General features: G+C 40.2%; 1 protein-coding gene across 3 annotated transcripts in view; it reads right to left on the bottom strand.

Annotated features, from left to right (window-relative positions):
* Positions 1-24,825, bottom strand: part of CPQ (carboxypeptidase Q) — a 572,477-nt gene that overhangs the window by 421,681 nt on the left and 125,971 nt on the right. For all 3 annotated transcript variants that reach the window (XM_040261026.1, XM_040261025.1, XM_040261027.1), the window contains exon 2: positions 21,300-21,762. In XM_040261026.1, the coding sequence (XP_040116960.1) occupies positions 21,300-21,762 (463 nt within the window). The remainder of the gene's footprint in view (positions 1-21,299; positions 21,763-24,825) is intronic.

A 24,825-nucleotide genomic window follows, 5' to 3' on the forward strand; every position in this document is an offset into this window, starting at 1 on the left:
AATGTTCTTTAACTTCATATAGGATTTGCTCATTTGCATAACACCTCTCAAAAGGTAGCAACTCATACTCTAGGAGCACTTGGAATTTCTGCTGTCCCAGAGCATTTTGCTAGAGTCAAATTTTAAAATGTTTTAAACTTTAATATTACCTCATTTGCATTATACTTTCAATAAATATATAAATTTGGAGTGGAGGAGAAGCAGCATGAGCCTCCAAGACATCACCAAGATACAAGCAGACAAACACACCACTGAATTAGTACCTCCAGCCAAAGTAGCACCAAAATTCATTAAAGATGTGTAAGCTTCATTCCCTTCTCCATCCTACCTTGTGCTGGTGATACCTGACTCTGCTCCCTAAATTCCAACTGGGTTTCATCCCTAGACTTTGGTACTCTGCATACAGGGGCTCTGGCGGCCACTCATAAAATCCTATGACAGCATGACTCAGATCCAGCCTTGAGACCCACGTGGAAGGCCAACCACACCTCTATTACCAGCCCCATCTTCCCGGGTTTCACTCCTACCAAGTCCTACTGTGGAGGGCATGCGAGAGCATCCCCCACTGCATAAACCTCATGCCAACCAAGTGAGGTCATGTGGTATGAAAAGAAAGTAAAAATGAAAGTTGCTCAGTCGTGTCCAACTCTGCACTCTGGAATTCTCCAGGCCAGAATACTGGAGTGGGTAGCCTTTCCCTCCTCCAGGGGATCTTCCCAACCCACGGATTGAACCCAGGCCTCCCACACTGCAGGCAAATTCTTTACCAGCTAAGCCACCAGGGAAGCCCAAGAAAACTGGAGAGGGTAGCCTATCCCTTCTCCTGTGGATCTCCCCAACCCTGGAATTGAACTAGTGTCTCCTGCATTGCAGGCGGACTCTTTACTAGCTGAGCTACCAGGGAAGCCCACGTGGTATGACCAATGCCATATGAAGACAACGGAGAGAAGTCCCAAGTGTCAGAAACCCACGGAAAAACTCCCACAGGGGACAACCTGCAATGGGGTGAGAGTCTGGCTCAGCAGTTCTTTCTTTATAATTGAACTAGACACACAAATCAATAGCTGCACAGTAAGAAATCTAATGACACCAACTGTGTCGTGTAGCTTAGGAAATATTACATGCAGAAAACAAAAAATCCCTACAAACAACTGAAATATCAGTAATAAAGGACTCAGATAATAAAACGCTATGTGTCACGCATTGAATGCTTTATATGTATTATTTCACTTTGCCCTGATTGTAACTCTATGAGGTAAACACTATTATTATCATGTTTCTGCAGAAAATACAACAGAGCCTTTTGAAGGTTAAAAAATTTGGTAAAGGTCACATTGCCAATTAGCAATCAAATCAGGAGACAACCTCAAAGCCATGTTCTGAACAATTATACTGCACAGTCATTAAAAAGTGTAGAATGTTCACAATGTACTGCAAATGCATATACACATTCAAATGAAAAAAAATAGAAGATGTATATAGATCAAAATGTTCTTAGTTCTTACCTTTGGGCAATGTGATTTCAGGTTATTTTGTATTCCTACTTGTGCTTTTCCTTAGTTTTTGAATTTCTACATTTGAAAAGAAACACATTACTTTTTAAAATCAGGAGAATATTGTTTTAAAGAACTGTATGAAACTGGTACTTCCTGCTGGTACATCATTAGCTATTTAGTTTTTGTTTAGACCAGGTATAGCACTAATCTACCCAAAGATGAGTGCTGAATAAATGCTCTTTGGGATGAAAATAATGCATTAAATACAGTCCGAGAACAAATGTCCTATTCCATGAACTGAGAGAGACAGTCAAGAGCCTTCTCAGCAAAGTCCTGGATGTTTTGTGGTAATTTCACCAAATTAAGTAGAGAAAATCCACTTGAAGAGTAAGGTTCAGAGGCAGCACAATATGGAAGTCTGAATTTTTAAAAACACACACACACTCACTTTGCAAAGCATTCTTTCACTAAAAGGTACATTAGCTTTAAAGTCATTTGGATCATAGTAAGACTGAGAGAGATAGATTACAAAATGGCAGCATAAAGAAGGAGGTGAACTTAGTAGACAACGAGGTTAGCAGTTGCCCGTGAAGGCAAGACTGGAAATTATTTCGTTGATCTGGTATGATCAAGAAACTATGAGCTATTGTTTGGTGCATTAGATTTTTTAAAACCAAAAACCTAGATATCTTACTTTAAAAACTCTCAAGAATTCTCATATCAAATACATATTACACAATTACTAGTAATAATTATAAATACCAAAGTAATTGACCCCAAATCATTCAGACAAATTTTTTAACTGTCCTGGTCACATGATATAGTAACAATGATTAAAACTCAAAACTCTTCATAGGTAGTTCTTTATGCTTGACTAGGAGATACCAATTTGGTTACCATCTAATCTCCCCTTCCCTTCTTTCCTTACCCTAGAAATAATTTCTGTCCTAAGAAAGGTAAGAATGCACAAGATGACCTTAGCAAGGTTTTTTTGCAGTCTACGTTTGTACCTTCCTAGCCCTATCATATCCCCTTCTTCTCTCTATAAACATGCTCCTCCAGTCATCAGGCAAGTTCATCAGACACTTGCACACCCTCGTGGCTTTGCTTCTCTTCTTTCCTGTCTTAGGAATATCTCTTTTTCCTTCTTAGCCCCAGGGAATCCTTCATCCTTCAATGTCATGTCCGTCTGCAGGGTTGGTTAATCCACACATGCAGCTTCTCTACATTGCCATCTTATTTACACCAGCGTTGTCTCCTTGTTTGTCTCATCTTGGTATATTTGCCACCTAATGCTGTGCTGGGCATACAGAGGGCGCCAACACAACAACCAGGTAGTGTGCACCTACCACGTGAGAGAGGCAACCTTGGGGCCTGGAGAGGAAGAGATTCTATGCAGCTCTTTTCTGAATCAAGCTCACAGTACATTAACTTGACGGATAAGTAAACATGAATCACTGTTATGGCAGTATCAGTAGAGAATTCAATTGTTTGTAGAATTTAACTAAGGAAAAAAGAAATGTCGCATAGGTGAGATCAGTGACCACCCTGGTCCACTGCTAACGTTTTGTGGCATTTGGGAATGCTCTATAAGAGAACATGAAAGTTTTCTACGGAATCACCCTCAAAAGGTCAGTGTATTAAAAACTAACCCAATTTCAACTGTCTTCAGTGTACTTCCTTCCCTAATTCTCTTCTTTCTCTGTGGTTATCGTTTTTCTATTAATTTAGACTTGAAAGCTCTGTAATCTTTAATTCCTCCCATTCCTGATCTCTTGTATCCAAAATGTATTCATGCTACTACTGCTAAGTCGCTTCAGTCATGTTCGACTCTGTGTGACCCCATAGACGGCAGCCCACCAGGCTCCCCCGTCCCTGGGATTCTCCAGGCAAGAACACTGGCGTGGGTTGCCATTTCCTTTTCCAATGCATGAAAGTGAAAAGTGAAAGGGAAGTCACTCAGTCGTGCCCGACTCTTTGCAACTCCATGGACCGCAGCCTACCAGGCTCCTCTGTCCATGGGATTTTCCAGGCAAGAGTACTGGAGTGGGGTGTCATTGCCTTCTCCGAAATGTGTTCATAGATCTTTATTTAATAATATTCATGGAGGAATCCCCTGGAAGTCCAGTGGTTAGGACTTGGCACTTTCACTACAGGGGCCCAGGTTTAATCCCTGGTTGGGGAACTAAGATCCCACAAGCCACACAGGCTGACCAATATATATACATGTCTCCATTTATGAAGTCATTATCCAAACTGTTAGTCCCTCAAATCTGAACTCCCTGTGATCTTTCTCCTTTCTCATCTATTTGTCACAGAGCCAAGAGAATGTTTTCTGAAAAATGTTTATCCAAAAATTTCCCTATTTATAAGTTCACAGCAGTTCCCACCAGTTATAAATCTGATCTGGCCCTATCTTAGGTTTTCACCATTATTTAGACATCATCTTCTGTCATTTATATGCACCTTTCATAAGTGTCCTACATATTACCTTGTCATATATAAGGGTGAAATAAAAACTTATGATCACCAACAAAATTTACTTCTCAAGGTCTTCTTGGAAGAATTCATATGGAGGCTGGTCACAAATCTGATAATTCTTGGGCTCAGTGGCAACTAACAAGGATTAAATATAATTTAAACAAGTTTTGAAAGTGAAAGTGAAGTCGCTCAGTCATGCCCAACTCTTTGCGACACCATGGCCTGTAGCCTACCAGGCTTCTTGGTCCATGGGATTTTCCAGGCAAGAATACTGGAGTGGGTTACCATTTCCTTCTCCAGGAGATCTTCCCGACCCAGGGATTGAACCCAGGTCTCCAGCATTGGAGGCAGACGCTTTACTGTCTGAGCCACAGACGAGATGGCTGAGCCAACAGAGGAGACAGCACAGAGGGCTTCCTTGGTGGCTCAGACAGTAAAGCGTCTGCCTACAATGCGGGAGACCCGGGTTCAATTCCTGGGTCGGGAAGAGCCCCTGGAGAAGGAAATAGCAATCCACTCTAACACTCTTGCCTGGAAAATCCCATGGACGGAGGAGCCTGATAGGCTACAGGTCCATGGGATCGCAAAGAGTCGGACACGACTGAGCGACTTCACTTTCACTTTCAAACAAGTTGTGACAGTTTTACCCTCAACTTTCTTTGAAAACACTAGGTGAATGTCATCTGGTCCTAGAGGTTTGTTTATCACCCACTTTGTCAATCAGGCATTGAGGCTCCAATGTATTTACCAGTAGTCTATCTAAAACATCTAAGCCATCTATTTCTAAAGAAGAAAAATCTTAATGTTTCCTCAGAAAAATGTTTCAATTTGATGATATAAAATTCTAAAACTTCTTGGAAAATGTACATGCAAGTTTTTTTCAGACAAAGAAAATCAAGAATGTGAGGAGTCCCACAAGCCTTGGCCTATTGAGTGACCCTGGAGAAATCAAAGTACCTTCAGCTAATCGATATCACTGATGTGTTTTCCTAATAGCCATCAAAATGACACTGATTCTGAGGAAACCATTTTCAATGCGAAAATGAAAGTGTCAGTTACTCAGTCATGTCCAACTCTTTGAGACTCCATGGACTGTAGCCCACCAGGCTTCTCTGTCCATGGAAATCTCCAGGCAAGAATACTGGGTAGCCATTCCCTTCTCCAGAGGATCTTCCCAGCCCAGGGACTGAACCTGTGTTTCCTGCATTGCAGGTGGATTCTTTACCATCTAAGCCACCAGGGAAGCCTTTAAGTGTGAAACACATCACAAATTTTCCTTCTACTGCTGTAGAGTACAAAACATGTGCTCACCAACTTGCTTCAAGTGACTATAATTCTAAGAACACAATGAAGCTGTCAAAGAGGACCGTTACAGACTAAGAAAAAGATAGATGTTCCAGTTGTATCAAAGCAATATCCTTACAGAGCTGGAAAGACATCAGCCTTGGACCACCCTGTTCGTGAGGCAATGAACCAGAAACTAGGAAGTAGGAAACAAAAAGAGACGAAATAAAAAGACAGAGTCCAAAGCAAAAAATAAAAAGAAAGAAAGCAAAAAATAAAGAGAATAGTAAGAGAGAAGGACAGTGATGGTTAGTACAGAGAGGCACAGAGAAAGAAACAATGAAGAGAGAGACGGAGTACAAACAATAGGGATACAAAGAGAAAGAGAAATAAAGATTCACAACTGTTGAGAAGAAACACCTAAATTTCCTAGTGCTTCATGATGTAATTCAATACTAACTGTAGTCTTTTGATTATTGAACACGTTTCTTGGGTTCATCCACAACACCAATTATCAAAAATCTATAGTTATTAACCAATGATACCGTCCATTAGTAAAAGGGAGTCAGAGATTTGTTAAAGGAAAGTACAGGAGGAAATGTGAGCTGGAAAAGGGTGTTTTTTAGAAAAGATAACTGGGTATCATCAACCTACATTATTTCATCATCAAGTCTCTAGGGAACACCATCCATACATTCAGATTTTAAAAGAAACCTTCTTCCTAGAAGATTTTCCAAAAAAATTAAACTAATGTCACCTAAGGGTCTGACTATGCTAAAGGCTACACAAAGCAAATGTAAAAGGAGACATCATCCCTGCTTTCAGAAGTTTTGAAAGTTAAAAGATAAAAATGACAAATATTGTATATTATATCCAAACTAAAAACATAGGTAAAAAGTAAAGATTTTACATTGTGTAAACATAAATCTAAGTGATTACCATAAGATTATGGATGAAGAGGTAACTAGATAATGTTTAAAAAGTAAAAGAGAAATGGTTTCCTTTCCTCTTGGAGAAAATGACAAATTACCCACATGTCTACCTTAACCTCATGGCTCATGGACAGCCAGGTGGATCAAAGTGCTGAGCTAATTATACTCCTTAGTTTATAGTATACCATCCTCATTAGCCTCTTCAAGGCAAATGTCTTATTTGCTTGTTTTTAATTTATTTATTCTATTTCCCAACCTGGGGATTTGGCAAAGAGACTGAGAACCCCCAGGGAATTTGACTTTGGAGGCCAGTGGGATTTGATTACAGAACTTCCACAGGACTGGGGAAACAGACTCTTGGAGGGCACAAACAAAACCTCGTGTGCACCAGGACCCAGGAGAAAGGAACCGTGTTCACACGAGAGACTGAGCCAGACTTGCCTGTGAGTGTCCAGGAGTCTCTGACGGAGGCATGGGTTGATGGTGGCCTGCTGCAGGGTCAGGGGCACTGAATACAACAGCACATGCACAAGTCCCCTTAACGGAGGTCACTATTATCCTCATCACCCCTACTATAATTTGGCCTCAGGTCAAACAACAGGAAGGGAACACAGCCCCACCAATCAACAGAAAATTGGATTAAAGATTTACTGAGCATGCCCCCACGCATCCATCAGAGAGAAGACAGAAGGAAAACCACAATCACAGAAAACTAAGCAAACTGATCACATGAACTACAGCCTAACTCAATGAAACTATGAGCCATGCCCTGTAGGGCCACCCAAGACGGATGGCTCATAGCAGAGCATTCTGACAAAACGAGGTCCACTGGAGAAGGGAATGGCAAACCACTTCAATATTCTTGCTTTGAGAACTCCATGAAGAGTATGAAAAGGCAAAAAGTAATTGCACCCAAGTACTCCATTTTGGACTCTTGTTGACTATGAAGGTTACTCCATTTCTTCTAAGGGATTCTTGCCCACAGTAGTAGATATAATGGTCATCTGTATTAAATTCACTGATTCCAGTCCATTTTAGTTCACCAGTTCCTAAAATATCAATGTTCACTCTTGCCATCTCCTGTTTGACCACTTCCAATTTACCTTGATTCATGGACCTAACATTCCAGGTTTCTATGCAATATTGTTCTTTACAGGATCAGACTTTACTTCCACCACCAGTCACATTCACAACTGGGTGTTGTTTTCACTTTGGTTTCATCTCTTCATTCTTTTCGGAGTTATTTCTGGTTCCAAATTAGGAAAGGAATACATCAAGGATGTATATTGTCACCCTGCTTATTTAACTTATATGCAGAGTACATCATGTGAAAGGCAGGACTGGATGAAGCACAAGCTGGAATCAAGATTGCCAGGAGAAATATCAATAACCTCAGATATGCAGATGACACCACCCTTATGGCAGAAAGTGAAGCGTAACTAAAGAACCTCTTGATGAAAGTGAAAGAGGAGAGTGAAAAAGATGGCTTAAAGATCAACATTCAGAAAACTCAGATCATGGCATCTGGTCCCATCACTTCATGGCAAATAGAAGGGGAAACAATGGAAACAGTGAGAAACTTTATTTTGGGGGGGCTCCCAAATCACTGCAGATGGTGACAGCAGTCGTGAAATTAAAAGATGCTTGCTTCTTGGAAAGAAAGCTATGACTAACCTGCTGCTAAGTCACTTCAGTCGTGTCCGACTCTGTGCGACCCCATAGACGCCAGACTACCAGCCTCCCCCATCCCTGGGATTCTGCAGGCAAGAACACTGGAGTGGGTTGCCATTTCCTTCTCCAATGCATGAAAATGAAAAGTGAAAGTGAAGTCGCTCAGTCGTGTCCAATTCTCAGTGACCCCATGGACTGCAGCCCACCAGGCTCCTCCATCCATGGGATTTTCCAGGCAAGAGTACTGGAGTGGGGTGCCATTGCCTTCTCCAATGACTAACCTAGACAGCATATTAAAAAGCAGAGACATTACTTTGCCGACAAAGGTCCATCTAGTCAAAGCTATGGCTTTTCCAGTGGTCATGTATGGATGTGAGAGATGGACTAGAAAAAAAGTTGAGTGCCAAAGAATGCTTCTGAACTGTGGTGTTGGAAAAGATTCTTGAGAGTCCCTTGGACTGCAAGGAGATCCAACCAGTCAATCCTTAAGGAAATTAGTCCTAAATATTCATTGGAAGGACTGATACTGAAGTTGAAATTCCAACACTTTGGCCACGATGCAAAGAACTGACTCATTGGAAAAGACCTTGATGCTGGGAAAGATTGAAGGCAGCAGGAGAAGGGGACAATAGAGGATGAGATGGTTGGATGGCATCACTGACTCAATAGACATTAGTTTCAGCAAGGTCTGGGAGATGGTGATGGACAGGGAAGCCTGGCACGCTGCAGTCCATGGGATCGCAAAAATCAGACACAAGTTAGTGACTGAACTGAACTGAACCAATCCTATTTTACCTCCATTCTTCATTCCTACTTCCAACCCATGTCCTGGGTAGGTAACTAGTCTAAAGATATTTTTTGCATATATGCCTTCTTGTAAAATGTGAACTATAATTCTGCATACAAGAAAAACTATATTTTATGTATGCAACTATATTAGGTATGCCATTCTATTTTTATTTTATTACACAGCTTTCTACATGTAAGATGTAACAATATAATACATCTATGTTGATATATATATATATAAACTATATATATAGTCCAGTTTGTTACTTCCAACTTCTGTATAGCATACCCTGGGGGGCATCTACCACATTTCACATGTCTCCTCTCCCAGTGATGGACCTTCAGATGAACCTTACCCCCACAAATAAGGCTACAATAATCATCCTGCATTCATCCCCTTAGGTAGTACATATGTGTACCTGTGTGAAAATGTCTTTGAGAAATATACTAAGGAAGTGAATTACTTGCTCACTGGATATGAAAATATATTTAAGTGGACTAAATATTACCAGTTTGCTCTCCAGAATGGTGGCACCATGCTTCATGCCCACCAATCAATATATAAGGGTTCCTATGTCACCACAGCACTACCAATAAATTTTTATATCTCAGCTGTAAAATTATTTCATTATTTTTAAAACTTGCATTGATCTGATTACTAATAACTTAAGATCTCTTAATACACTTGTCAACTTTCAGGCTTCCTCTTCTTTAAACTGTTCATTCAGAACCTTAGTCCATTTTTCTAATAGGGTTACTGCCTTTTTCTTGTTGATTTCCAGTAGTTCATAGCCTACATGTAATCTAATAACAATTTTAGACAGTGTTAATATCTTCTCCCATTTCTCCATCTGCCTAACAGCTTTGTTCATGGTATCTTTCGTTGAATAGTAATTTTTAATTCTGATGCTATCAAATTCAGGGATGTTTTCATCTTGTGGTTTGTGCTTTTTAAGTTATGTTTGTGTGAGAGTGTTAAGGCACATAGTAGACAGATATAGTGTCCCTATTCTTGAGGAAACAACCAAGAGGAAAACAGATACATCTGCAAAGTGCTGGCAGAAAGATCCACCAAGAAGCAAGGTGAAGAGGGAAGGCCATTGAGAAGGTATGACTTGAGACATGACTCTGCCACATATTATATGCTGTGTTACTTTGGACAAAGTGCTGAACCTCCCAGAGCCTGCAATGTGTAAAGAGTGAACAACACCTATCCCAAAAGACAATATAAGTTACAGAATCTGCCCGATGACTCATGTATAACAGATGCGCTCTCAATAAATGTGAGTTCCTTTACCCCCTTTCTTCTCATTCCCAATCCTGATGTGATGCTGAAGAATGAATTTGCAACTTGGGACACTTTAGAATCAGATCCTTCAGCTGACCCCACACCTCCAAACTCCAAGTACCATCGGTAGACATAGGCTCTTGAGAGCACTTCTGCCCATATTGCATTAGGTATCAGACAAAGATTAAGTCCTGACAAAACAAACAAACAAAAAAATTTAAAAAAAAACAACAGTGAAAATGCTCTTTTCCTGATAATGCCAAAGGAAGAAAAGTGGACAGGTGCAAATAACTAATTATCTGATTTTAAGTTCTTGGGCATAAATTAGTTAGCACCTCACTAAGAAATGGATCAAATGTAGAAGGCCTTCATTTGATGGATGTGCTGGGAGTATGCAGGAGGGCTATTTTAAATTCCCATAAGATTAATATGGTGAGAATTTGGTATAAGATTATGCTGTAGCTTTCCAGGCTTTCTGATCCATGTTGCTAAAATTTTCAAAAAGAATACATTGGTAAACAACCTCACTGTGATTTGTTTGATGTTCATTTATCCTCCTCTTTCCTTTGTGCCTTTAACTCAGATGCAAAGCAAACTTTAAATATCTTTTTAAAATCTGTAATATTTATCACACTCTACTCATCAAATCAATATCTAATTAATATGCATTAGTATTACATTACTAGGTGTAGCGCTGAAGGAGACAAAGATAATGAAGATGTGCATTTCCCTGGAGTAGGTTACAATTTCTCAAGAGATAACCACGTAAACAACTAACTATCAGTTGAGTTCAGTTCAGTCGCTCAGTCACGTCCAACTCTTTGTGACCCCATGAATTGCAGCACGCCAGGCCTCCCTGTCCATCACCAACTCCCTGAGTTCACTCAGACTCACATCCATTGAGTCAGTGATGCCATCCAGCCATCTCATCCTTGGTCGTCCCCTTTTCCTCCTGCCCCCAATCCCTCCCAGCATCAAAGTCTTTTCCAAGGAGTCAACTCTTCGCATGAGGTGGCCAAAGTACTGGAGTTTCAGCTTTAGCATCATTCCTTCCAAAGAAATCCCAGGGTTGATCTCCTTCAGAATGGACTGGTTGGATCTCTTTGAAGTCCAAGGGACTCTCAAGAGTCTTCTCCAACACCACAGTTCAAAAGCATCAATTCTTCGCCGCTCTGCCTTCTTCATAGTCCAACTCTCACGTCCATACATGACCACAGGAAAAACCATAGCCTTGGCTAGATGGACCTTAGTCAGCAAAGTAATGTCTCTGCTTTTGAATATGCTATCTAGGTTGGTCATAACTTTCCTTCCAAGGAGTAAGCGTCTTTTAATTTCATGGCTGCAGTCACCATCTGCAGTGATTTTGGAGCCCCCAAAAATAAAGTCTGACATTGTTTCCACTGTTTCCCCATCTATTTCCCATGAAGTGATGGGACCAGATGCCATGATCTGAGTTTTCTGAATGTTGAGCTTTAAGCCAACTTTTTCACTCTCCTCTTTCACTTTCATCAAGAGGCTTTTTAGTTCCTCTTCACTTTCTGTCATAAGGGTGGTGTCATCTGCATATCTGAGGTTATTGATATTTCTCCTGGCAATCCTGATTCCAGCTTGTGCTTCATCCAGTCCAGCGTTTCTCATGATGTACTCTGCATAGAAGTTAAATAAGCAGGGTGACAATATACAGCCTTGACATACTCCTTTTCCTATTTGGAACCAGTCTATAGTAAACTGTGATCACTGTATAATACAGGCAAACAATGTGCTATGAGAATGAAGATGAAAGAACAATTACATTTATTTAGGTTTGGGTTCAAGAAAGACTTAGAGAAGAGAGCCACCTTCAATGAGTCTTTAAAATGGGTAGGAATTCTCTAAACAGAGAAGGGTTAGGATTAGGGTTAGGTTAGCAGAGATCCAAGCAGCAGCTTTTAAGTCAAGGAGAAATGAATATGTCCAGGCAAGAGCAGTTAGGATCATGTGGCTGAAGCACCAGGTGGATGGCTTGGGAGAAACTAGACACAAGCCTAGAAACACAGCCTGGGGTCACTTTTTAAAAGGTCATAAGGATCTGAACTATACTGTGAGAAATGAAAAGCATTTAGGTAAGGGAGTGACACAATGAGATCTCTATTTCACAAAGACAACTGAATCAGCAGTGTGGAAACTGATTAAAATGAGACCGGAGTCAGGAAAATCAGTTAGGAAGTGATTATAACACTTTAGGCAGGAGAACCCTGAGAATAGAACAGTGGAGCCATGTGACATTTAAGTCTTGGTGACCAACTGAATGCTGGAGTGAGATAAATGGAAAGATTCATTCAACAAATATTTCTCAAAACTTTTCTGTGTATGAGATACTGTGTTAAGAGCTAAGACAGAGTTGATCAACTTTGGCACTACTGGCATTTTAGAATGGATGATTATTTGATGTGGGGTAAAGGGACGCTTGTTCTGTACACTGTGAGATGTTTAGCAGTATTCCTGACATCTACCCATTAAAGGAACTGCCTCTCAGTCATGACCATCGAAAATGTGTCCAGACGTTGCCAAATTTCCCCTAAGGAGCAAAATTATCCCCAGTCAAGAACCATTAAAACTGGGATCTCTAATTCTAAGAGGCTTATTACATGTAGAGAAATGCTGATGACATATACAAGTATAGGGTACAAAAAAGGGAGAAAAGAGGAAGTTGTCAATACTTCTTTGGGGATGAGTAAGCACAGAAAAAATCTCCATAGAAGAGGAGACATTAAAGCTGAATCCTTAAATAAGGGCATTCCTGGCATGGAAAAATAGACTGGTTCCAAATAGGAAAAGGAGTATGTCAAGGCTGTATATTGTCACCCTGCTTATTTAACTTATATGCAGAATACATCATGAGAAACACTGGGCTGGATGAAGCACAAGCTGGAATCAAGACTGCCAGGAAATTATCAATAACCTCAGATATGCAGATGACATCACCCTTATGGCAGAAAGTGAAGAGGAACTAAAAAGTCTCTTGATGAAAGTGAAAGTGGAGAGTGAAAAAGTTGGCTTAAAGCTCAACATTCAGAAAACTCAGATCATGGCATCTGGTCCCATCACTTCATGGGAAATAGATGGGGAAACAGTGGAAACAGTGTCAAACTTTATTTTGGGGGGCTCCAAGATCACTGCAGATGGTAACTGCAGCCATGAAATTAAAAGATGCTTGCTCCTTGGAAGAAAAGTTATGACCAACCTAGATAGCATATTCAAAAGCAGAGACATTACTTTGCCAACAAAGGTCCATCTAGTCAAGCCTATGGTTTTTCCAGTAGCCATGTATGGATATGAGAGTTGGGCTATAAAGAAGGCTGAGCACCAAAGAATTGATGCTTTTGGAATATGGTATTGGAAAAGAGTCCCTTGGACTGCAAGGAGATCCAACCAGTCTGTCCTAAAGGAAATCAGTCCTGAATATTCATGGGAAGGACTGATGCTGAAGCTGAAACTCCAATACTTTGGCCACCTGATGCAAAGAACTGACTCATTTGAAAAGACCCTGATGCTGGGAGGGATTGAAGGCAGGAGGAGAAGGGGACGACAGAGGATGAGATGGCTGGATGGCATCACCGACTTGATGGACATGAGTTTGAGTAAACTCTGGGAGTTAGTGATGGACAGGGAGGCCTGGCGTGCTGCAGTTCATGGGGTCACAAAGAGCTGGACATGACTGAGCAACTGAACTGAACTGAACTGGCAGGTGACAAAAACATGAAAGGCAGATACCATATCTGATATTAGCAAAGTTTTGAGGCTCTGAGCCTGAGCACCTGGGTGGTTGGCAATGATATTAATAAAGATGAGAAACACTGGAGAGACAGGCTGCTCACTTTGTGGGTTTGCAAGACAACCAGTAGTTCTCAGAAATCCAAGTAGAAAGTCTTCCTCCAGTTTTCCACAGAGAGCTCACAGTCTTAACGCAGACACACAAATTAATAAACACTATAATACTCAAGTCTAGAGATGGAAAGCTTAAAAACGTTAGCTCCAGTTATATAAGGAATCTGCTCCATAGCATGTGCCTAGAATACTTCTCTTTTAATATTCTGATCATCTTCACCCATCCCTTCTGGATTCTCAGAAAAAAAAAAAAAAGCAGCCTTTCTAATCTAGAAAGATGTTATAGACTTATATGTCAGCCATTTTTCATTTTATAAGTGGCAAAATTAAGGCCATAGAGATTAAATGACTGGGCCAAGGTCACACAACTAGGTGGCTAAACCAAGGATACAGCATGGGTTTCCAGGGAGATGAGCTCTGCACCATAATACCTGTACCTAGAGGTCCTTTTATGCAGACTTTACTCTATCTCCTCTGGGAATTTTCCCACACCTGATCCAGCCTAACTCTCCAGTCTTCTCAGAGCTTAAAATAGCCCAGTTGCCAGACAATTGTTTATGTACCTTGAGCTCCATGGAAGAGGGCATGGGGTGAAAGTGAGTCTTAGAATACCACAGTAGACTCCAATGAGTAAAATTCACTTCCCCTCGGGTTTTTAAGGTCCCAGCAGTAATCAGTAACTTGGCTTAGTTTTCCCAGTCAGAGAGCCAGAGAAGAGCAGGCCCAGCTAAAATACAAGAAATGAGGATAGAAAAGAAAGAGAAATGAGAAGAAACATCCAAAATAAGGTACAGACACTGGTATCATCATAGTACAGGTACCAGCAAATCTTGAGACAGATCAGCTTCAGTCAAATAGTTAAAAAAGGAAATCTTAGAAGTGAAAATAACATTAAGTTATTTGTATGTGAGGCAATACAGTCTAATGACTAAAAGCACAAACTCTGGAATTTGACACTTGTTCATGCCTGAACTTGGCCTCTCACTAGTTGTGTAACCCTGGGCAGATTGTCCAATCTTTTGTAGTCTGTTTTTCTCATTTGTTCAAAACAAAACAAACAAAAACCTGTAGACCTTTAAAGACAGTTAAGACGGTTAAAGAGAAAATATATATGTATACACACACACACACACACACACACACACACACACACACACTAGTATAGATGAACGATAACGAAGGCAATTATTCCTAGTTGACAATATAGAACCCAAGTGGAGGGTTCTCTAAAGCCTTAGAGGACTCTGCCAATTATTCATACAGCCTCAGAGAGATCACAACTAGCCATCCCAGTGGTATATCCAGAATGTTGGAGTGAGAAACTTGGCAGCTCTTCTTCCCTATGAAACATTTAACTGGGAAAAAATATTTTTTAAAAATCACTTAAAGTCTCTCAACATTGTCCTCGGGCATATAGCAAGTAGAAAAACACTCATTCAAGAAAATATACTATTAATAAATCTAAGTTAGAATTATGAGTCTGTAGCTTTTGGCAATGATCTGCTTCCTTCTCACATCCCCAGTTCCATGTTACAGAAACTCTATTCTGGTCACTTCACCCCATTTCTCTACCCAGCCTCTACTTGTGTGGTGGAAACACTACACCAATGATATTAATGGTGGAAACAGCCATGAGAAGACTGGAACCTGACCACAGCTATCTTAGCTTGCTCATAGGAAGAGGTCCCATGGTGGGACAGGCAAGCTGAAAAGACCAGTAGCTACCACCCCTCCCTTCTAGCACCTACCAGGGATGTCACTCTATGGAAGCAGGCCACTATCTCTGTGCTGAGCTCCTGGGAACTCCCAGGGAAGAGGTAAGCCAGGCGTATGAAGTTCTTAACCAGGGATGAGGTTCTTAATCAGGATGGTGATTTTATTTGGAACAGAAAACAGAGAATTCCATACCTGAGGATGCTGTTGCAAATGATGGAGAGCTTGGGAGATACTGATACTTCATGATACTGGGAGTTTCATGATACTGCTAGCAATAAGCTAAATGGAAGAACAACCAGAAACTTCACAGCAACAACCACCACCACCACAACAACAACAACAAAACAGGAGAAACAACAACCAAGAAAAGCCCTCCCTGGATCACAATAAACCCTGGGGCTTGGGAAGGCTATATGCACATGTTCCTACTTAGAAACAATTGAAACCGGACATGGGTCAGATTGAAAACATTTTCCAAGCTGCACACCAATCCCTCAACAAAGGGCAGAGGCCCTACTGGCACAAGAGGCTTAAGTGCAACCTCTAACCAAATACTGGCTGTAAAATAAGCTATTCTGACACAGGGGAAAATATTATTAAACTGGGCTTAATATTAAAATCATATGCATCCTCGCAAGCTGGAACACCATGTACATGTCCAAGGCTGTGACCTCTCAAGACTGATTGGAGAAGAGATGTTCAAGCTACTAGGCCCTGACTGAACCTGGAGCAAAAACATAAATTCATTAGTTTTAATAACAGCCCTTAAACAACAGAAACATCCAACAATAAGGGGTAAAAATATAACTGGCTAAGGGGACCTAACCACAACCTTTGACCAGTAAGTGGCTTGTACAGACCTCAGGATGACACCTAAAAAGCCAGACTAAAGGAAAAATAAAAGCACTGTGAATAGGGACATCAGAATCTGTACACTATGGGAGAAAGAGACTTCACAAAGTTAGTAAAACTAACTCATTAAGCGAATAAAGGACAAAATAATAAAAACAACATCAATCTCCGGTGGGCAGTGGAGAATGGACAAGAATCAGTGTTCAGAATTGCTAAAATACATTATTTAAAATCAGTTTTAAACAACAACAAAAATAAATGGGACATGAAAAGAAATAGGCAAGTGTGCCCAATACACACAAAAAAAGCAGGCAAGAGAAACTGCCTGGAGAGGGTGAGTTGTCACAGACATAGACTTCGAAGGAGCTATTATAAACATGCCCAAGGAACTAAAGGAAACCGTACTTAAAGAATTAAAGGAAGGTATGATGACAATGTTTCATCAAATGGAGAATACCAATCAAAAGACAGACATGAGACAGTAGACCAAAAGGAAACTGTGGAGTTGAAAAGTAAAATAACTGAAAAGAAAAATTCAGTAGAGGGACTCAGTAGTATATTTAAGCTATCAGAAGAAAGAATTAATGAATTTAGTGATAGATTGATACAGATTATGCAATCTGAAGAAAAGAGAGAGGGGGGAAAGAGAGGAAGAAAATGGGCAGAGCCTCAGAGAAGTGCAGGACATCATTAAGTGTCCAACATATTCATAACCGAAGTACCAGAAGGAGAAAAGAGCAAAAAGAGGGTAGAAAATATATGTATAGAAAAAAAAGTTGAAAATTTTCCAAATTGATGAAAAATATCAATCTATAAATGAAGTTCAACAACCTCTAATCAAGATAAAAGGAAAGAGATTCCCACCCAGATACATCAAAATCAAAACACTGAAAACTGGTAACAAAGACAAAAATCTTGAAATCAGTAATAGCAAAATGACTTGTCACATAGACGCATACCTCATTCTACTGTTCTTCTCAGTTACTGTGTTTTTCTTTTTAACAAATTGAAGGTTTATGGCAATCCTGTGTTGAGCAAGTCCATTGGTGCCATTTTCCAAACAGCATTATTTTTTAATTAAGGCATGTACATTTTTTAGACATACTGATATTACCCACTTAATGGACTATAGTATAGTATAAATATAACTTTTATATGTACTAGGAAACAAACAAAAAAAATCATGTGACTCACTTTCTTGCAATATTCACTTTATTGCAGAGGTCCGGAACCAAACCACAATATCTCCAAGGTATGTCTGTACAAGGGAATTCCAGTAATATGAACAGCTAACTTCTCATCAGAAACAATGGAGGCCAGAAGACAATGAAATGACAAATTCAAAGTGTCAGAAGTAATAAAAATAAACGAATCAAGAATCTGATGAGAGTAAATATATACACCACCATATATAAAATAGAAAAATAGATAGCCAGTGAAAATTAGCTGTATGAATCAGGGAGCTCAAACTGGTACTCTGAGATAATCTAGAGGGGAGGGATAGGGTGGTAGGTGGAAGAGAGGGGACATATGTATATCTATGGCTGATTCATGTTGATGTACGGCAGAAACCAACACAATATTGTAAAGTAATTATCTTTCAATTAAAAATAAATTTAAAAAAGGATCCTATGAATTTGCAGGGCAGGAATAGAGACACGGACCTAGAGAACAAACTTTGGACACAGCAGGGTAATGAGCTGTTGTTCAGTCACTCAGTCATGTCCGACTCTTTGAGACCCCATGGACTGCAGCACACCAGGCTTCCTACACCATAACCAACTGGGATTTATCCCAGGAATGTAAGGTTGGCTTAACATCTGAAAATCAATAAATGAAATGTATCCAATTCAATGGGGAAAAAAATAGTCTTTTCAACAGGTAATGCTAAGACAAATGAATAACCACAGCAAAAGAACAAAGTTGGACTCCTACCTCACATCTAAAATTAACTCACAAACCTAAATGTAAGAGCAAAAGTTATAGAACTCTTAGAAGAATAAATAAAACTAAGAATAAAACAGGAATAAATCTTTGTGACCTGGTTAAGGCAATGGTTTCTTAAATATAACAGTAAAAGTACAATCAACAGAAAACAATTAGAGATATTGTACTAATTCAGAATTAAAGACATTTCTGCAGGAAATATAACCATCAAGAAAGTTTAAAAACACACACACACACAAAAACAATCCATAGAATGGGGAAGAACATTAGTAAATCACATTGATAAGAGACTTGCATCCAGAATACATGAAAAGCTTATGCAATTCAATAATAAAAATTCTACTAGCACAATTAAAAACTGGGCAAAGCGATTCCCCTGGTGGTCCAGTGGTTGAGAATCCACCTGCCAATGCAGGGGACACAGGTTCAATCCCTGATGCAGGAAGATTCCACATGCCAAAGAGCAACTAAGCCCATGGCCACAACTGCTGAGCCCACGTGCCTAGAGCCCATGCTCTGTAATAAGAGAAGCCACGGCAATGAGATGCCCAGGCACTGCAGCCAGAGAGGAGTTCCCACTCGCTGCAACTAAAGAAAGCCCACACACAGTGGCAAAAACCCAGTACAGTCAATAATAAATAAGTAACTTAAAAAAAAAACGGACAAAGGCTTCAAATATATATTTCTCTGAAAAATATACACAAATGGCAGACAAGAACATGGAAAGGAGCTCAAAATCATTAGCCATTAGAGAAGTGCAAATGGAAACCACAATGAATATCACTTCATACCCACTAGGACAGCTGTAACCAAAAAGACAGAAAACAAGTTCTGACACATAGGTATAAAAATTAGAACACATGAGTGAACATGAAAATGAAAAATGGTGTGGGCAATTTGGAAAACAGCCTGGCAATTCCTCTGAAAGTTAAACAAAGAGTTATCATATACACAAGCAATTTCACTCTTTGGTATATATTCAAGAGAAATAAAGTACATACAAAAAACTTACACATGAATGTTTATAGCATTATTCTTAATAGCTGAAAGGCGGGGGAAAAATGTTCATCAGTTGATCTATGGATAAATAAAATATGGTATATCTATAAAATGGAAAATTTTTCAACAATAAAAATGAATTAAGTATTGATACATGCTACAACATGGATGAACCTGAAAGACATGCTATGTGAAAAAATTCAGTCACAAAAGAAAATACTAGTGTATTATTTCATTCATGTGAATTATCCAGAAAAGGCAAATCCATAAAGACAGGAAATAAATTAGTGGTTGCCTGGGGCTTAGGATGGTGGTAGGAAAGGGATGAAGCATGACTGCTGATGAGCATAAAGTTTCTTCAGGGGGTGATGAAATGTTCTTCAGTTAAGATTGTGCTAGTTCTGTGAATATATTAAAAACTACTAAAGTGTAAATGGGTGAGTAATTATGATATGGGAATTATATCTCAATAAAGATTTTTTTTTTTTGCTGTGCCCAGTGGCATGCAGGACCTTAACTCCCCATCCAGGGATCAAACCTGTGCTCTCTGCAGTAGAAATGGGGGGTCTTAACCACTGGACGGACCACCAGGGAAGTCCTGATATCTCAATGAAGATGGTTTTTATTTTTTATTTTTTAAATTTATTTTATTTATTTATTTTCACTGGAGGCTAATTACTTTACAGTATTGTATTGGTTTTGCCATACATGAACATGAATCTGCCACGGGTGTACACGTGTTCCCCATCCTGAATCCCCCTCCCACCTCCCTCCCCATACCATCCCTCTGGGTCAGCCCAGTACACCAGCCCCGAGCATCCTGTATCATGCATCAAAGCTGGACTGGCGATTCATTTCACATATGATATTATACATGTTTCAATGCCATTCTCCCAAATCATCCCACCCTCACCCTCTCCCACAGAGTCCAAAAGACTGTTCTATACATCTATATCTCTTTTGCTGTCTGGCATACAGGGTTATCGTTACCATGAAGAAGCTTTTTAAAAGCTGACCATCTGCTTCTCTACTGGATGTTTCTCTTGGCATTAGAGAAGGTCAACGGTTTTTATAAAGTTTTTAGAAAAGCTCAACTTTTTTTTTTTAAATCAACTACAGTTAACCCTTGAACAACACAGGTTTTAACTGCACAGGTCCATTTACACATAGATTTTTATTCGATAGTAAATACAACAGTACTCCATGATCTGTAGTCGGTTGAATATGCAGATGCAGAAACTCACGGATACAGAAGAACCAAACCATATATGGAGGGATGACTGTAAGTTCTGTGCAGATTTTTACCTGTGTGGAGGGTTGGTGCACCAACTCTACTATAGTTCCTTTGCCATAGGAAACCAGTCCATGAATACATGCATAGTCCATGAACAGTCCATTACTGATCAGTGGCTCACTGTTGACTGCTTATACATTCCTGATCTAAGCATTTATATTGTCTGACAAAGCTGAGCCAGAGTGCTGCTGAGTAAAGACAGAACACCATCCTAGACAACTCTTTACATTAGAGGCCTTGGGTTCTGTTAAAATAATTACTTCAAATCAATTCAATGTGCAAGGCTCTATCCTCTATTTCATTAATTCTAAGAAGTTCTGTTCATTGAGGCCACTTGAAAGAAATCACAGCTTTTGTGACCTATTTATATATATCGCATTCTCTACAAAATGATACTAATGTTATACTAGATAGAAATTATTAAGTGATTCAGTTCATAAGTATCATGGACCAATAGTAGATGCTTCATTTTAAAAAGTGACACTTTCAGAAAAGAGGGGGGGAGAAGGGGAAGGGAGAAAAAGAGTATGAGTACAGAACTCATGAAGCCAATGAAATGGAAAATGATTCTTTCTTTTTATCACCCAATTATAATGTGAACCATGCACACTATAATCAGTTATGTCACATGGCATTAGTTTTATAATGAACACAGCAAATTGACTTGAAAAAGCAAACCATACCTTCTGGGGGCGTTCCAATGCTGCTGCCAAGACCCAAAATAGCCATCTTGTGAATCCTCGGCTCCAGCATCACAGCAGACTCCTCTCCCCTCTCCCAGTGGGGTATTTTGACAGGCTCCAGGTGGACGTTCTCCAACCCATCTCCCTTCAGGTTTTGCTGCATGATCTCGATGGCTTTTTCTAGGCTCTTGGAGCCACTGAGTCTGGGCCCAACAGTATCAACCAGAAGTGCCAGTCGCTCATAGGATCTGTTCTGGGCTTTACCATAAACAGTAAGGTTGATGATTGATTTAGCAACATCTCCATAGCGGGCTATTTCTTCTTTGACTTCTTGTAAAGTCCTCTGAGAGGAGCCATTCCCATATATAGCTTTCCCAAAGGCCAGGGGTAAAAGGTGAACACCACCGAATAATATGAAGAGAAGGAACTTCATTGTTTTTCCAGTCAGTCTTCCTAAAATCATCTGTGTAAGGAAGAAATGCATGTTAGGAGAAAAGAATCTCACAACTACCTGCCCATAACCCAGGGACTGCTTTTCAAATAGGATTCCCCTTCCCTTCTCAACTGGTACCCAGTTTCCATCAAATTCATAACCCCCAGGAATGAAAGAAAGAGACAGCAGTTGTCCTTACTGATAGCGTAGCATTTATTAAAACCACAAAATCACATATTACCTAGAAATCAGTTTAAAATCTGCCAAAAGATTATAATAAGAAGGTAACTAGGAAAGAGAGGAAGAAATAGTGGTAACAGTGACAGGAATGTGCTGGGCTGTGCTCAATCAGGTCCGACTCTTCGTGACCCCACGAGCTGCCGCTTGGCAGGCTCCTCTGACCATGGGATTCTCCAGGCAAGAACACTGGAGTGGGTTGCCAGGCCCTCCTCCAGGAGATCTTCCCCACCCAGGCCTCCTGCATCGCAGGCAGATTCTGTACCGACTGAGCCACCAGGGAAGCCGAGTGACAGGGCGAGGACGGTGTTATCTGCTACCCCTTTTTCTGAACAGTGGTAGTGCTCAGTTGTGTCCAGCTCTCTGCAGCCCCATGGACTGTACCCCCTCCCCACTCCAGGCTCCTCTGTCTGTGGGGTTGGAGTGGGTTGCCATGCGCTTCTCCAGGGGGTCTTTCCGACCCAGGGGTCGAACCCACATCTCTTGCACCTCGTGCATCTCCTGCATTGGCAGGCAGAGTCTTTACCACTAGTGCCCCCTGGAAAGCCCTTCTTCTAAACAGAGTATGATCCAAATCCATTTCAGAGTTCCCTCTACCTGGAAGGCCTATGGAACTCATCCTTTGAGGCCCTTTCACATGTTACCTTTTCTTGATCCTCTCCCTAACCCTATCCCCTTCACATCCTTTAATCCTCACAACCCTATGAGACAGTTTCTTATTATTACCTTCATATTAGAATTGAGGATCCTGAGATAGTGAGAGATTAAGTAACTTTCCAGAGACACACAAAGGCTTTCTTCTAGCTCTAGAGACCATAATGTAGACGGTGCTACTCAAAGTATGGTTTGTGGAACAATGTGAGTCCACAGCTGTTTTCCACAAAATATAAGTACAAAGATTAAGAATAAACATATTCAGGGGCTCCTTGGTGGTCCAGTGATTAAGGATCCATCTTGAAATGCAGGGGGCATGGGTTCTATCCCTGGTTGGGGAACATCCCACGTGCTGCAGGGGAACTGAGCCCATGTACCACAACTACTCCACAACTACTAAGCCCATGCTCTAGAGCCACCGGCTGCAACTACTGAGCCTGCATGCCGAAACTACTTAGGCCCAAGCACCCTCGACCCTGTGCTCCTCAATAAGAGAAGCCACTGCAATGAGAAGCCTGGGCACCACTAGAGAAAGTCAGAGAGCGGCAACAAAGACGGAGCGCAACCGAAAAGAAACAGAGGAAACACATTTAGTGCTGTGCAGCACAATAGCTAATAGTCTAATGTGATTACAATTTAAATTAAATTAAATTAAATAATCAGCTTCTCAGTCACACTAGCTGCATTTCAAATGCTCAATACCCACATGTCACTAGTGGATATTGCATTGGGCAGCACAGCGAGAACATTCTATCATCATAGAAAGTTCCACTGACTAGCACTAGCTCAGAGTCCTTTATAGATAACTGACAGAACAACGGTATATTTGTCAAATCTAGTAACTAAAAAATGGCACTTCCCTTTGTATAACTTATTTTATTTTTCTAATTCACTATTATATTTCGCAAAAGCATCAGTCTGAAACAAATTCTAAATTTAAGAATCTTGTCCTTCATGACAGATAGTTTGAGAAGCACAGTCATAAACTACTATAAGAATAAATTCCAGATTCAGACAGACAGCATACAAGGCCTCTCAAAATACAGTTCCAACAACCACTTCAAGCTCATCTCTCCACCTGCCCCTCTAGAGTGCACGTTTTCATTCTCATTCTCGTTTCTTCTCTCTCCCTCTCTCTCACATGCACCGACACACGTATACCCCTAAGCTTTGGGAAACTGAGCACCTGAACTGTGGCTAGACCACACTGAGATGTTTGTACATGTAAAACATATACCTGATTTGATCTTTACAATCAACTACTTCATACTTAAGTATGAGAAAACAACATAAATATTTCAGATATATTGGATTATTACTAATCTCACCTATCTCTTTTTTATTTTTCAATATGGCTATTAGAAATTTTTACTTTATATAACATTTATATTTATAATTAGCAATATTCTACCTATGCTGAACTATACCCTGTTCTTCAAATACCCAGGTCCTTTCATAACTCTGAATATCTACTTATGTTCATTCCCTTTTATTGCAAGGACCTTCTCTTCACCCTGCTCCCTTTCTGTCAAACATCTATATTCACTCTTTAATGAGAATACATTAAAAATCACCTCTTTTATGGAGCCTTGCCAAACAATACCCCAGAGGTACATGCATCTTTTCTGTGTGTCTGCCAAAACTAACTCTGTGTGTGTGTGTGTGTGTGTGTGTGTGTTGCTCAGTCATGTCCAACTCTTTGCAACTCCATGGACTGTAGCCTGCCAGGCTCCTCTGCCCATGGATTTCTCCAGTCTAGAATACTGGAGTGGGTTGCCATTCCCATCTTCAGGGGATCTTCCCGACCCAGGGTTTGAATTTGGGTTTCCTGCACTGCGGGCAGATTGTTTACCATCTGAGCGATCAGGAAAGTCCATAATTAACTGTATTATTAACTAATATATTTGTTTATAAATCTGTCTCTCCTGCTCTCAAAGTCAAGTAGGGTAAATTATTCATCATTTCATCATTATATCCATACATAGGCACTCAATACTTTTTATGAAGGAGTTAATAATCCTTTAATCTCCCTAGGTCTCAGCCTCCCTAGAGTACGAGAGTACTTGTCTTTGCCTCCTTCACAAAGAAGCTATAGGAATTAAAAACTTGATATCATATTTGAAATTATTTTGAAAAATTATAAAAACTATACATGGCTGCTGCTTCTCTTTCATTATAACTACAGTTGACCCCTGAACTACA

This window comes from Oryx dammah, unplaced genomic scaffold, assembly GCF_014754425.2.
Source record: "Oryx dammah isolate SB20612 unplaced genomic scaffold, SCBI_Odam_1.1 HiC_scaffold_19, whole genome shotgun sequence".
Lineage (NCBI taxonomy): Eukaryota > Metazoa > Chordata > Mammalia > Artiodactyla > Bovidae > Oryx > Oryx dammah.